This window comes from Taudactylus pleione, unplaced genomic scaffold (assembly GCF_031769625.1).
Source record: "Taudactylus pleione unplaced genomic scaffold, aTauple2 ptg000055l, whole genome shotgun sequence".
Classification (NCBI taxonomy): domain Eukaryota; kingdom Metazoa; phylum Chordata; class Amphibia; order Anura; family Myobatrachidae; genus Taudactylus; species Taudactylus pleione.
In genome coordinates, this window is record NW_028284457.1 from 849,776 (window position 1) to 864,060 (window position 14,285).

Sequence of the window (14,285 nt, forward strand, 5' to 3'; positions counted from 1 at the left end):
ATCATCTGTTAACCTCCTTCTTTCTGTCATCATCATAGTTCAGTTTATTTATCACCATTAAAAGTAAGTATATAACAGGAAATGCACATGAGAAAACTTGTAAAATGAATAGTACTCTCAAAAGGTATATTGTGTAAAAATGCATCCACCTTTGTTAAAATTTGTAGTTGGATTGTTTGTACTCTATAGATTAAGTGTTGTTTTACTTGTTTGGTCAGACTTTACTATTTAATCCTAAATGTAATTACTAAAGCTTCCGAATAATCGTGTTGTTGCCCATATTAACCAATCAAATTCTGTCTATCATTTTCTAGGATGCAATAGAGAAATGATAGCTAGAATTGGTTGCTATGGGAAACACCACCACTTTTAATTTTTAGAAGCTTTATTAAATTTACCCACAAATTTGCTTGTCGTTTGGCCAAAACAAGTGCCTTGATTACTTTTTCATCAAGATTTACTGGGTACAAAAATACTTCACTTGATTTTTTAAAATACTATACCATTTTGTGCCAGGTACAGTAGTTATTTTTGGATCCAAAAGCTAGCTAGAGCAGCAGTTAGAGTTATTGGTACACCAGCCATAGCTTCCTTCATTTTTCACGTTTCCTATATTACTGACAGCAATATATAAGTAATTTTTCAGACATATTGTATAAGTCAAAATTATTATTTTTTTCATACGTTGTTATAGACAGATTTTCTGCACATTCATCAATGATCTGTAGAGATCAATATGTTCTAGTTTTTCCTTTATTTTTGCAACACCAATATTAAAATATCTTTAGAAAGTATTAAAAGGTGATGCAGTGGGTATATTAGAGCAAATGTCATCCACGTCAAATAAAAAAAAAACAATTATAATTAGAAGTAGAAGACATTCATGATTCTCAGCAAGCAAGAAAGCTATTTCCACGTAAAGCACAAAGATGCAGGAAAATGGTTGCAAGAATTGTGGGTAAGGATATGTGAATTAGCACACCAGGCTTTTATGTTTTAGAATATTTCAAAACAGCAGTCTTTAATGCACAAAAAACAGGACAGAAGCACAAAGACTTCATGTTAATTCACATATTTCTGATTTTAAGACTGATTGGAATGTTCAGTATGCTGCTGTTTAAATGATTAACCTCCGTGAGCCCCACAGTGTTAGCTTGAATGGTGAATATATTATGTTGTAAATAAGTGCCATACAAAAATGAATGGAGTTAAAGAGAGAAATGTCACTACAGCTTTGCCTTGGAGAGAAATGTCAGCCTCAACAATATCGTTAAACTGGGACAACACATCTCCTATAATCCAAATTCTCCATCCAGTCCAGGGTATGAGCATTTAGCTTGTAATTTCAATGTGCACAGTGTATTTGCTAATAAAAGGTACAGAAGGTATGAATCAGGAATCCCATGCATGTCAGGACTAGTTATATTACTGCGCGGTTCAGTTTTACTGAAAATAGAACACACTCGAACTTTGAGGTTCCGAGACGAACCGAATCCCGGTTCAAAGTCACTTTGGGGATCAGAATAGAATCGAGTCCTGAGTTTTGATCTTGGATGCCAAAACAGATCTTGTGTGTTTTGGGTTGCGTCTAAGTTCCTCCCTCATTATTTCAGGTACCATTTCACACAGAATAGTTGCATATACATACTAGTCACCATTAGAGAGAGTTGTAGGTAGATGGGGTGGCTGGGAAGTATGTAAAAGACTGCAGGCATCTTTGTCACTATGTACAGGGCTGGTGCAAGGTTTCCTGGCACCTTAGGCAAAATGTCAGCCTACTCCCCCCCCCTTCCTAGATCCAGATGCTCCCACCAGCCCCCCATTACAGCTTTCTGCCCTCCGCACACTGGGCCTGATACAGCAAATAGAGTGAGAGATAGCTCGTAACTCTATGTGTACCTGGACAAACCATGTTGCAATGCAAGGGGTGCAAATACATACATTTTTTTGCATGCAGGGTAAATACTGGCTGCTTTTGAATGTAGCCCACAAATACTACACAGCCTTATTTTTTCACTGCAATTTAGATGTCAGTTTGGACACCTCCCTAAATCTCTCTGCACATTTTAAATCTGCCCCACCTGCAGTGCAGCATGGTTTCACCAAGATAATCAGTTGAGTGAGATATCTCACTCTATTTCCAAACCTGAATCAGGCCCCCTGTCCCCAGTCATAGCTCACTGCCCCCCCCTCCGCAGTTTAATGCCCCCTCTAGATAAAACTGCCTCCCCCTCACAGCTCACTGTCCCCTCCAGAACAAAGTGTCCCCCTCAGAGCTCACAGCCCCTTCATACTGCCCCTACTCATTGCTATGAATGTCCACCCTCAAAGCCCACACTGAATCCCCTCACAATGCCTCCACTCACATCTCACTGCTCCCCCCTCACAGCTCAGTGCCCCTCTCACCACTTACACTGTCCCCTTACCAGCTTACTGTGCCCCCTCACAGCTTACTGAGGTATCCAGATCAAACTGCTTCCCCCCTCACAGTTCCCTTCACACTGCCCCCACTCATAGCTATGACTGTCCCCCCTCATAACCCACACTGCTTCCTCTAACAATGCCTCAACTTACATCTAACTGATTCTCCCACACTTCGCCACTCACACTTCCCTCCCCCTCTCCAGATCACACTGCCCAAATACCCCTAACCCCCTACCCCTTGCTCCCCTCATATCTCCAGCACACTGACCTGCAAACTTTCGTGTTGTCTCCTCCCCTGCCGGCATCCTCGTGAATGACAGCTGCCCTCCACAGTCCGCAGAAGTGCTCCTCTCATCCCAACAGCTAGCGCGGCCAGTGTTAGACACTGAGCCTGCGCTGGTTTCACTCAGAGGAGGCACCGGGACCCCCCTTGCCCCGGGAGAGAAGGGGGCGGGACACATCTAGGCCAGCACAGCGGAAACTGCCCGATGTCCCGGCAGCTGCCTAATCCACCCCTGTTCATCCTTCTGACACTGCCTGGGTGCGGGGGAGGTCCGGTGGTCTAGAGGGGCGGGCCAGAGATAAAAAACCCAGCGGGCCGCCGCCTGCACCATGTACATCAAGAATATTTTTTGTTTAGATGGCTCAGCGGTGCCCTCCAGTGGCCGACGCCCTTAGGCAGCTGCCTAAAAAGCTGCCTAACACCTAAAGCTGCCCAATGGTAGCGCCGGCCCTGACTGTGTATGTTTGTTTGTCAGATACTAGCACCTGCAATCCAGAGCAAACAGGCTCTTGTGTGTGTTTGTTAGAAGTTAACTTGAAGTGAGCTGTGCTTATAACTGGTTTTTATAGTTTCTTTTAAACTGCCATGTGTTTGTGCTGCTGCTCTGTTGCTTACTTTAGCCAGCCAGCTCGTCGCAGCTTTTGGCCAATATTGGTAAAAACAATATTGTGAGCTGTGAGGTGGTCAAAATTGACTGGAAATGACAGGTAATGACTGGTAATGACTGGTAATGAATGCTATTGATGTTAATAATACTGCAGGAACAAAAACAGGTCCAAATTAAATGATTTTAGCTGTTTTTATCAACTTTAAAGAAATCCAAAACCAAAACACTTGAGGGTGGTTTTGCCAATCCAAAACACGATGATGATTTAGAACCAAAGCCACATCTCTAGTTACTACCTGTTGCTATAGAAAACTAATTTATGGCTTTTTAATGGCTTACTGATGTACTGTAAAAACAGGTGAAAACCAGTAGTGCCACCACCATTCAGATTGTGTAAAAGCATTAAAGCTTATTTGGTTAGGAGTGAATTTAAAAGAAATTAGTGACTTCTACTAAATAGTAGTGCAACCTTAGACATACAGTACTGTAGCAAATTATATTGGCCATCTTTTCTGTCTTTGCACAGTAGTTTGTGTAAGGTCCTTTCCAATATAGTTTAAAAATTGGATTAACCCATATTGTGCTAGTATTACATGACTTTACCATTTTGTGGAATTCAGAAAAACTTTTAATTTAACGCTTTATAACACTACTCGGTATGAAGTCATTATGTCGACATTCAGAATGTCAATACGGTTAAAGTGTTGGCAGTGAAAATTACGACATTCACAATGTCGACATGGTCATTATGTAGACAGTAACAATAATTTTTGAGAATACTGTACTGCAATTGCAGCTGCAATAGCTAAAATGTGCTAGTGTCTCCAAAAGCTTACCTGAGCATAGTGACACTGACTGCTGCCTTCTCATATCTGTCTGATGACGTGCAACAGCGCAAACATCGACTCACATGAGTGCCTCAAACACTGCATCTGTCCTGACATGCTGAGAGCTCTCATGTTGTGAAGGAGAATGCAATGGTTACTATGTGCACCCCATTAAACGGCATTTAAATGGTCAGACACACCTGCGTTTTTCTAACCACCCCCCAGTTACCTCCCCCAAATGCTGACTACCTGTCACTCACTTTGCGAGTGAATCCTCTGTACGAGCGTAATTGCAATACAATCACTGCTCATGGACAGTGCATCATTTGTGCATGCGCAACGGGTAACAATTGATTGATCTTCTTAGATATCGTCATTGCCTAAATCTTGGAATTACTCCCAATATTTATAACCATAAACATAATGGTTTTAACAGGACCTCACACTTTTCAATTGGCCCCTAAGTACAGTATAATAGCTATTTTATCTCACCCCATCGCCACAAAGATTTGTATATGGTTCCCTTTTTGATAATGTTCATTGTATGGCTGATCTTTGTAAAAAAAAAATAATAATAAAAAAAATCTTTGTGTCCATGTTTAATTAAGCTAGACAAATGCTAGTGTAGATTTATAACTTCTGTAAGAGCTGCCACCACTTCACATCTCAGCCTTATATCTCTTTGCATGTCTCTGGTTAATGAGGAGACTTAGACACTTTAAGAGTTATGTTTACACATTATAGTCAGTAACCGCCAAAATGTGTTTACCACGAGAAATAGCAATAAAACACATGAATGTAGTGCTAAGCTGGAAGGTACTAGATATAAGTAAGAAATACAGTTCTCTTCTGTAGTTAACAATGCTAATAAACTACATGCTGTCTGCTTTGGGGTGATTCATTAATTATTTGTAACGCACAGTGTTAGCACTCTTTCATTTAAAGGTGAAAGGAATTAATGTAAGTAGAAAGTATTTCAGTTAATTTTAGTTTTTCCAGAAGAAAAATTTTCATTAATGACTCCAACTGCAGCAGCTCCTTGTTCTTTCCTTGTATGAGTTTATTGTCAATGCAGGGAGCCAGCAAGCAAGTGGTGTTTTGTGTGCATGGCTCTGCTGCCAGTGCTCACTGAGGCCTGGACATGAATATGCTGCAGAGTCCTGATAGTGTCCCTATGCTCTGGAACACGGTGCTATTGCGCTACTGCACTATTACTACAACTGCAGCAAAAAAAGATGTTCAAGGGGCTACAAAAGAGAGAATTGTGTCTAATTATATGCTCTGTTTCCCATCACATTGTCTTTTGCCCAAATAATTATTTTCCAGGTTACCAAATGGAGTATTAACTGAAATAAGCTACAACTGTGTATGGATTAAAGACGCAGTTTTTCCCCAAGGCTTTTTTTCCCCAACAAACAGTTATTAAACTCAATATATGTTTTTAAACTTATTTTAATATTATTACACAAAAATGAAAAAGACTCACAGGCCAGTACAGTATGCCTCATCATCACTGAGTTAATAACAGCACTTTACTTATAATAACTAGAGAAACTGCATATGAATAATTTATTCTTGTTGTCTCTGCACATATCTCCTATGTTTTGCATAGTTATCAAAGTTTAGGATGTTGTTCCAGCAAATGCAATTTAAACTGCTAACTTTACAGCTACTGAAGGACCCACACATATTTTATTATAGACAGTGGCAGATTGGCTACAGGCTGCAACAGGAGTTTCCCGTTGACAAGGGGCAGATTTGGACCTTGTGTGGCCAGCATTATAATACTACAGAGCAATTTGTGCAGCTCTTATAAAATCAAGCTCAATTACTGGTCTATTAATTCTATTTTTGTTTGTCTTCAATTAGCACTGTACCCGTATGTGAAATTGTCTTCAATTAGCATTGTACCCTTATGTGAAATTGTCTTCAATTAGCACTGTACCCTTAAGTGAAATTACGGGCTTATAGTATGTCTCTCAGACCCAGTGGCGTAACTTCATCCCAGGTGCCCGGAGGCAAGATTAATGTTGGTGCCCCCCCCAAACTAAAATGTATCACCCCCCAGCACCTATGCCAGCCCCAGCTGCCGCCGCCCCCTTATGCAGTTCCTTTTATATAATGCCCCCAGTAGTGGTCCCCCTATGCAGTACATCCAGTAGTGAGCCCCCTGTAGTTGCCCACAGTAGTAGGCCCCTGTAATTGCCCCCAGTAGTGAGCCCCTGTAGTTGCCCCCAGTAGTGAGTCCCCTGTAGTTACCCCCAGTAGTGAGGCCCCTGTAGTTGCACCCAGTAGTGAGCCCCTGTAGTTGCCCCCAGTAGTAGGCCCCTGTAGTTGCCCCAGTAGTAGGCCCCTGTAGTTGCCCCCAGTAGTAGGCCCCTGTAGTTGCCCCCAGTAGTAGGCCCCTGTAGTTGCCCCCAGTAGTGAGGCCCCTGTAGTTACCCCCAGTAGTGAGGCCCCTGTAGTTACCCCCAGTAGTGAGGCCCCTGTAGTTACCCCAAGTAGTGAGGCCCCTGTAGTTGCCCCCAGTAGTGAGGCCCCTGTAGTTGCCCCAGTAGTGAGCACCCTGTAGTTGCCCCCAGTAGTGAGCCCCTGTAGTTGCCCCCAGTAGTGAGTCCCCTGTAGTTACCCCCAGTAGTGAGGCCCCTGTAGATGCCCCCAGTAGTGAGCCCCGGTAGTTGCCCCAGTAGTGAGCACCCTGTAGTTGCCCCCAGTAGTGAGCACCCTGTAGTTGCCCCCAGTAGTGAGCCCCTGTAGTTGCCCCCAGTAGTGAGTCCCCTGTAGTTACCCCCAGTAGTGAGGCCCCTGTAGATGCCCCCAGTAGTGAGCCCCGGTAGTTGCCCCCAGTAGTAGGCCCCTGTAGTTGCCCCCAGTAGTGAGTCCCCTGTAGTTACCCCCAGTAGTGAGCCCCTGTAGTTGCCCCCAGTAGTGAGCCCCTGTAGTTGCCCCCAGTAGTAGGCCCCTGTAGTTGCCCCCAGTAGTGATGACCCCCACCGCGCGCACACACACACAACAAACAAAAAAAACAAACAAACACTTACCTTTATCCTCGCTCCAGTTCTGCTGCCGTCCATCCCTGGTGTCTGCTCCTCGGCACTATGGGAGTGACGTCATTATGTCACTCCCATAGTGCACTGCGGGACCCGGAAGACGGAGCTCACTCCTGAGCTCCGTCCCTGGCGTCCGCTCCTCGGCACTATGGGAGTGACGTCACTCCCATAGTACACTGCGGGACCCGGAAGACGGAGGGAGCTCCGTCCTCCGGCTACCGCCAGGAGGATAGGAGCCGGGCGCCCGCTGGTAACACACTCAGCGGGCGACCGGCAAATGGAGGGTGCAGGGGTGCGACCGCACCCCTTGCACCCTCCGTAGTTACGCCAATGGAGGTGGAGTGCCGATCAGTGGCGCTCCTTCTCCATGCAGCTCCCGGGGACAATGGAGCCAGGTGCCCCCTTCAGGGTTGACGCCCGGCGGCAAATGACTCCATTGTCTCCGGGAGTTCCGCCACTGCTCAGACCAGTTGGTTGAGGCTACTGTAGATTCACTTACGAACTAGAGCTACAGTATGTATATTTGTACATAGAGGTGCAGAGATATTTGAAGTTCTGTTCACACTTGTAATGAAGTAACAGAAAAGTCAGTACTGAAAGATCACCATATTTTATATTTATATTGAACTTTCTGCACAGTTGCCTGGGGCAAGATAGAGTTTGGTGTGAAACTAACCCTCAAACATTAAAATACCCCTTACTCAATACTGATACCATACCTAAGCCACATAAATGCCCATCACTCAGCACCATTCCCGTGACCACATACCTTACTCACTATAAATCCTTTTACTCACAATCACTTACTGGCCTCATAACTCACCTGCTAAAATACCACTCAAGTACAACTCCTCCTTGATGCGATACCGAACACACCAAAATACCACTACCTCAACACTACTTCCTGGCACCATGCCTCACCCACAGAAATACCCTTTCTAAAATCAGTGCTGGAGAGACAGAGAAGAACATCTATGGTTATTATATTGATGTCCTGTATTGTGCTCCCCCCTCTCTGTTTTTTTACTGTGCCCCTTGACAATGTACTCTCTATAGTGCCACGCCATCTTTACTTTTTATCATGCACATTATCATCTTATTATATGCTCCTTATTGTGCTCTGCTCCCTTTTTGAAAGTTGTTTTATGAGCTCCTCACTCGATCCCCCATCTAATTGGTTTTTAATATGGCCTCCCCCATTATGTTCTGTATGGTACTCCCCAGTATTTTCTTTGTTATGCTTTTCACTTCCTAAATGTGCTCCACACCCAGCAACATCTGTAAGTTGATAAATGTGCTCCACCTGCTTTGTTCTTAGATATGCTGCTCAACCTCCTTCTGTAAATTCTTAAATGTTCTCCACACCCCCTTTCCAAATTGTGCAATTGCTACAAATACAGGTAGTTACTGTAGTCCACCTTCTTGTTGTCTCTCTCCTCTCCGCTGGCTCCTCTGCTCTGACAGGCAGCAGCAGGGTTGCAACATCATCATATCTCTTCAGCAATTCTGCCAGGAGAAGAGTACAGCAGTTGTGATGTTGCTGGGGAGCAGGGGACTTGAATAATGGTGGTGGCGACCAGTGATCTAGTTAAATTAAATATTGAGGATGCTGGGGCAATGGAGTAGGTTCCCCTTTAGGTCTGGAGCTGCCTTCATTGTCTTCGGTTGTTTCACCACTGCTCCCGCACACATTTATCAAATCAAATTATATGAAAAAATGTTCATATAATGTTCTAAGCAATTAGACACAGGGATGTATTGGGTTTGGTCCAGATTACTGACCAAGCTGTGTGACCTACAGTAGCTTCTGATCCATGGGAGAGTGTGGGACAATATTGCTATTAAATAAATAGCAATATTGTAGACAAAGCAATAAAAGCAACGTATAAATATCCTTATTTATGTACTGATTCAGTACATGTTTGCTTACTTATGGAATGTACTGTAAGTAAAAAGCCATATTTTTATTGATCACTAAAATTGTGTTTTTACATTATTTAATATATGACTCACTTTTCCTGATTGTCAGTAATCATGTAGACAATGCTCTCCCCAGAGTTGATTAGATGATAGATACAGTATGAGCAGGCATTCAGAGTTAATTCTTCAATTATTATTCACAGGTAAACAGCCAGGATTTAATTTGTGTTAGATGCCTCCCAGTTGCGCCTCCAATGTTAGACTCTATGCTCTATCACTAGTAGTATGACATATTGTTCCTGAACGTAGCTAGACTTGTGCAATGCACAGTATCATTACAGAGACTTTTTTGTGCTGATACAAAAATGTGAATGACTTAATAATACCCTCTTATTGGGTCTTTGATTGTTACAGTTGCCCTTCTGAAACATATTCAAATCTATTAGGAAACTTTTCATGATTGAGACACTCATTCAAGTGATACAGTCATACTGGGTCTGATTCATTATGGATCGCTACTGCAATTGCAGCTCTGTAATCATATGCAGGTTTGCTGTGAAAATATGGTAATGATTCCTATCGCAATGTCGTCACTCTGCCAGTATAGAGACACCCACTGCCTACCACTATCACTATCCCACATCCGTAATACCTTGCAGTCCTGAGTATACATTTGAAACATCGAGTACCATCGGCATCTCATGCACAATTATGGCAGCCCTGGCCTTGCTAACCTAATTGCATGCAGTAAGTACTGAAGCTGCGTATGCCATCGCAGTGGCTAATTTATGCACGCCCATGTAACGGCATTCAAACAGACAGGCACACCTGCGTTTCTCTAACCACCCCCCTGTCACCACCCCCCAAACGCTGACTACTCACCACCCCCAAATGCTTTCACTCACTCTGCATTGGCTTATTGTGTTCTGCGTAATTGCAGTGTGATCACAGTGTAGCCTCTTCGCACGCGCACTGCGATGCATACGTATGTGCAGTACTCAACAATCGGCCAACTGTGTACGCTGTTGCAGTTGCGATCCATAATGAATCAGGCCCTAAGTTAATTGTCTTTAATCAAGACATGCTAATATTTATAGGCATCTAGTTCATACTATGTATATGTAATTGTAGTTTGGCTGAAAGGAGAAGTAAAGTTAAAAACATGGTTGAGTACACAGGAGCCTTTTAAATATGTATTATGTATGTGCAAAATCTTGAATTAGAATCTTTCTCCTGGTTTAATGTTTTTATACTATATGGGGCCCAGGGAAGATAGGCTCTCAGTACCCTCAGTGTTCTAGCATTACAGAAATAATACATAGAAGAGTATTAGTTCTGTTCAGTTGTTCAGAGAAAGTGTAAAAAGATATTGAAGTTATAAAACAAATGTATTCAAATCAGGTGGCATGGTGTCACAGTGGTTAACAGTGCTGTCTTGCCATGAAGCTTTGGGTTTGATTCTAATCTGAGTATTATCTGTGTACAGTTTGTATTTTTCCCTGCGCTATAAACAAACATAATTCCTTAATTCCTCTAAGAATGCATACATTGACATGCACCAACCCCTGCACAGCTTTGTCAAGCCACTAACATACATTCCCAATCCCTGCTTACCACAACATCTCCCCAACATTGCTAGATGTCCACTTTTACATGGAAACTGAAACTAGTGCATGCATATACTGTATGCGCTTATGCACATGTAAATGTCCACCGCATGCCCACCATTACATAAAAAAAAATTAACACCCTAAACACCGCACTGGGAGCTTGAACTTGGGATTTCAGTTTTATTTTAATAAAGCATTTTTTCCTGTCCTAACTCCTGACTAACATCATCCTGAGATGGCGATAATGATATTTAGAATCTGTGTTGACTGGCCCTGCAAAAAAGATTTCATACTCACCTATATCCTGGTGCTGGTCTCCGCAGTAATCCATGGCATTTTGAAAACAAAAAACTATCTTACCGAACCATGCACCGGGTATCAGTATGTGTGTTGCCACACATACTGATACCTCCCGAATGCCAGCTGATGGGACGGCACAGGCTCTACAGTCAGCATGGCCGCTGATTGGCTGGCGGGACTTGCAAAGCCCTTACAGTCCCGTCAGCTGGCATTCGGGAGGTATCAGTATGTGTGGCAACACACATACTGATACCTGATGCATGGTTCGGTAAGATAGTTTTTTTGTTTTCAAAATGCCATGGATTACTGCGGAGACCAGCGCCAGGATATAGGTGACTATGAAATCTTTTTTGCAGGGCCAGGCAACACGGATTCTACTGGAGAAGGGGACAGAAACATCTGGTATAGGTAAGTATGTGTGAATGGGTAGATGTGTGTAAAAAAGTTATACTTTGCACGGTGTGTGTTTTGTCTTTCTTTAACTATTTATTTTACAGTGGGGGTAAAGGTGCCACCCGTCTGCTGGCACTTGTAGTTCCACAAGTGCCAAAGGGCAGCATGCTGGCACCTGTAGTTCCACTGTAAAATACAATAGTTTAATTATATTTTCCCACTTTATTACCCCCATACCCAACGCTCCAGGGGTGCGGGGAACAGCCCCAGGCTTCAGACCAAGCCTGGGGTTAAGGGACAGGGGGGACCCCTTTTTTGGGGGGTCCCCACCTCCCCTGAGATCCCCGTCTTGGCCTGACTGGCTTTGGCTGCTAATGCTTTGGACCCGGAGCCCCGGTGAAAGGGTCTCCGGGCTGTGGCATTACAGCTCGGCCGTTTTGGGTCTGGTGCTAGTTTTAAATATAGGGGGGACCCTACACAATTTTTCCTCCCCTATATTTAAAATCAGGACTCTCTCTGCAGCCTGGTGTTGGTTTCGAAATTATGGGGGAACCCTACACATTTTGTTCCCTGAAATCTTAGAAACCAGGATAGGCTGGCAAGCCTGGGGCTGGTTAAGGTTTAGGGTGGGGACCCTATGTCATTTTTTTTCTGATATTTATATTTATTTTCTATATTTACAGGCAGAAACATACATGGATCACAGCGATCTGTGTATGTTTCTGCCAAACTCTCAGATCACAGGCAGGTGTATTTTTTTGATGAGTTTTTACAGGAGAGTTTTCCCATCTCATGAGAGTTTCAGAACTCTCTGCTTGGTAAATTCCAGAATCCTATCTTCACCAGTGAAAAGGTTCTCAAGTTTTGCCGATGGTGAATTGAAGAGAGTTTGCTAACTCTCCTGTATTTTCTCGTGCAAAGGAAATCTCTCTCCCGAGTTTGACATTAGTAAATTTGAGAGTGGGAAAAAATGCCCAAACTCTCCCAAACTCTCAGCTTAGTAAATTTACCCCTACCTCTTATATCCACATGGCAGAGTTATGGCACATACAGCCTTGAACCCATGTACTTTGCATATTTTTGACTGGGCAAGCTATCAACAAGTATTTTTCTTTCTTATTATTTGTTGTGCAGGGTGTACCAGGACCAGGGAAGTACAATATTACACGGCACTTTGATGTGGAAGACAGGCTGACAAAATCTGCAACTATTCCCCAACCACCTTTTCTTTCCCACTCAAAAGTAAGAAACCGATTTCCCAATTGATAACTATTGGTTTTAATTGTTAAAGTGTTCATGTGAAAATAAAACACAGATTTAAAATATATATTATGTATTTGGATGTCTGCTAAAATATGTAGTAAACCTGCATAGATGAGTTTGAATATTTATCTAACTTTGGCTATTATAAGCTCTCTCTTCCCTGGGTCTGAATCATACATTACAGACAATAGTAGGCAGCCAGTAGATCTCTGCAGCATCTTTGAAAAGTTTAATTTATTTCAAAAGCAGAGAGAAATTCTCTGTTTAAATTATGTTTTTTTCCCACCATAAGACATCATTTAGTAACAATGATTTGAAAATCATTTTATCAACTGTCGGATGATCATGTAAAATGAAACATTGATAAAGGGTCCATTTATGCTCATTGTCTGTTTCAAATTGATGTTACAAACTTTTCTATAGCCTGTTATTTTGTTTCCAATGTTTTATGTTTACAAAACCCTTTTACAAAAATGTATCAATTCCAAAATGATTTAGCCTACCTATTTCTTAGGTAAAATGACTGTAGAACAATTTATTATTTTAGAATCTATCATTACTGAGAATTAATTGTGTCGCATAGCCATGCTCAGCTATTTCATATAATGCAAACTGACATGTTTTTGTCTTTTTTTAGATTGTTTTAAGATATGTTGCATAAGAAAAAAAAAATACAAGAATAAGTTAGAAATTTTATAGAGCATCAACAAAGATGACCAATTTACACTAGATTACTGGTGCTCCTAGGTGTTTTCCCCAGTACATATCAAGCTTATACCTACTTTGGTTGTCAGGAGCCACAAATTAGATGTATGCCCACATCTAGACGTACTGTGCAAAAGAAAATTTCATGTCAAAAGATCAACTTCTTTCCACTCTAGAACCATCGCTTTCTAGAAGTACATAGTTTTTGTTTTTCTACAAAAATACTGGTTGGTTAGCCTCATTTATATATTAAATTATTAATGAGAGTAAGGGGACATAAGCATCAACAGTGACTCCTACCCTCTTGATGAGGGGAGCTGCCTGTGCTGCACTACACTCCAAAGAGGAGGACACAGTTCCAGGCCAGCTGTGCACCGACACCTGTGCAATGGATCTGGCAAGCGCCGTCACTGGGCAAGCACAATACACTGTATTCCTAGGGACTGCATTGGCCACAGCCCTTAGAAGCTGGGTAGGTCTGAACCAAAAGGCAGAGGAGTGGCAACCATTTGGAAGCGCTCTCTTTTTTATTGGCAGTCCGTGCTGGCAGTTTGAGGGGGAGAAAACAACTCCACCCGGGACTGCCTGTCCCGTGTGTGATTACCAGGCAGCGCTTCCAATGGGAAGAAGCCACGGGCAGTGAGGTCAACGCATGGACTCACAGGCTCACTGGGGGTGGCTGATTTTACTGGGGGGGGGGGCTTCAGCCCTGCAGCCCCCAGGTAAAATCTGCCACTGATCAGGACCATATTTATTACATGTGACACCACTTCTGTGTGATTGAGGATTTTTTTTACATTTGGCATAGGGCATTTAAAAATGTGCTTCTCTGCAGAGGTGCAACTAGGTGGCACAAAATGATTTCAATGGAAAGAAGACCTGGCCTTTGCTAACTTAGAGAAG

General features: G+C 42.8%; 1 protein-coding gene across 1 annotated transcript in view; it reads left to right on the forward strand.

Annotated features, from left to right (window-relative positions):
• The window catches only part of STPG2 (sperm tail PG-rich repeat containing 2), a 975,224-nt gene that overhangs the window by 178,930 nt on the left and 782,009 nt on the right, over positions 1-14,285 (forward strand). Inside the window, exon 7 of the mRNA XM_088464461.1 lies at positions 12,549-12,656. Within this exon, the coding sequence (XP_088320587.1) occupies positions 12,549-12,656 (108 nt within the window). The remainder of the gene's footprint in view (positions 1-12,548; positions 12,657-14,285) is intronic.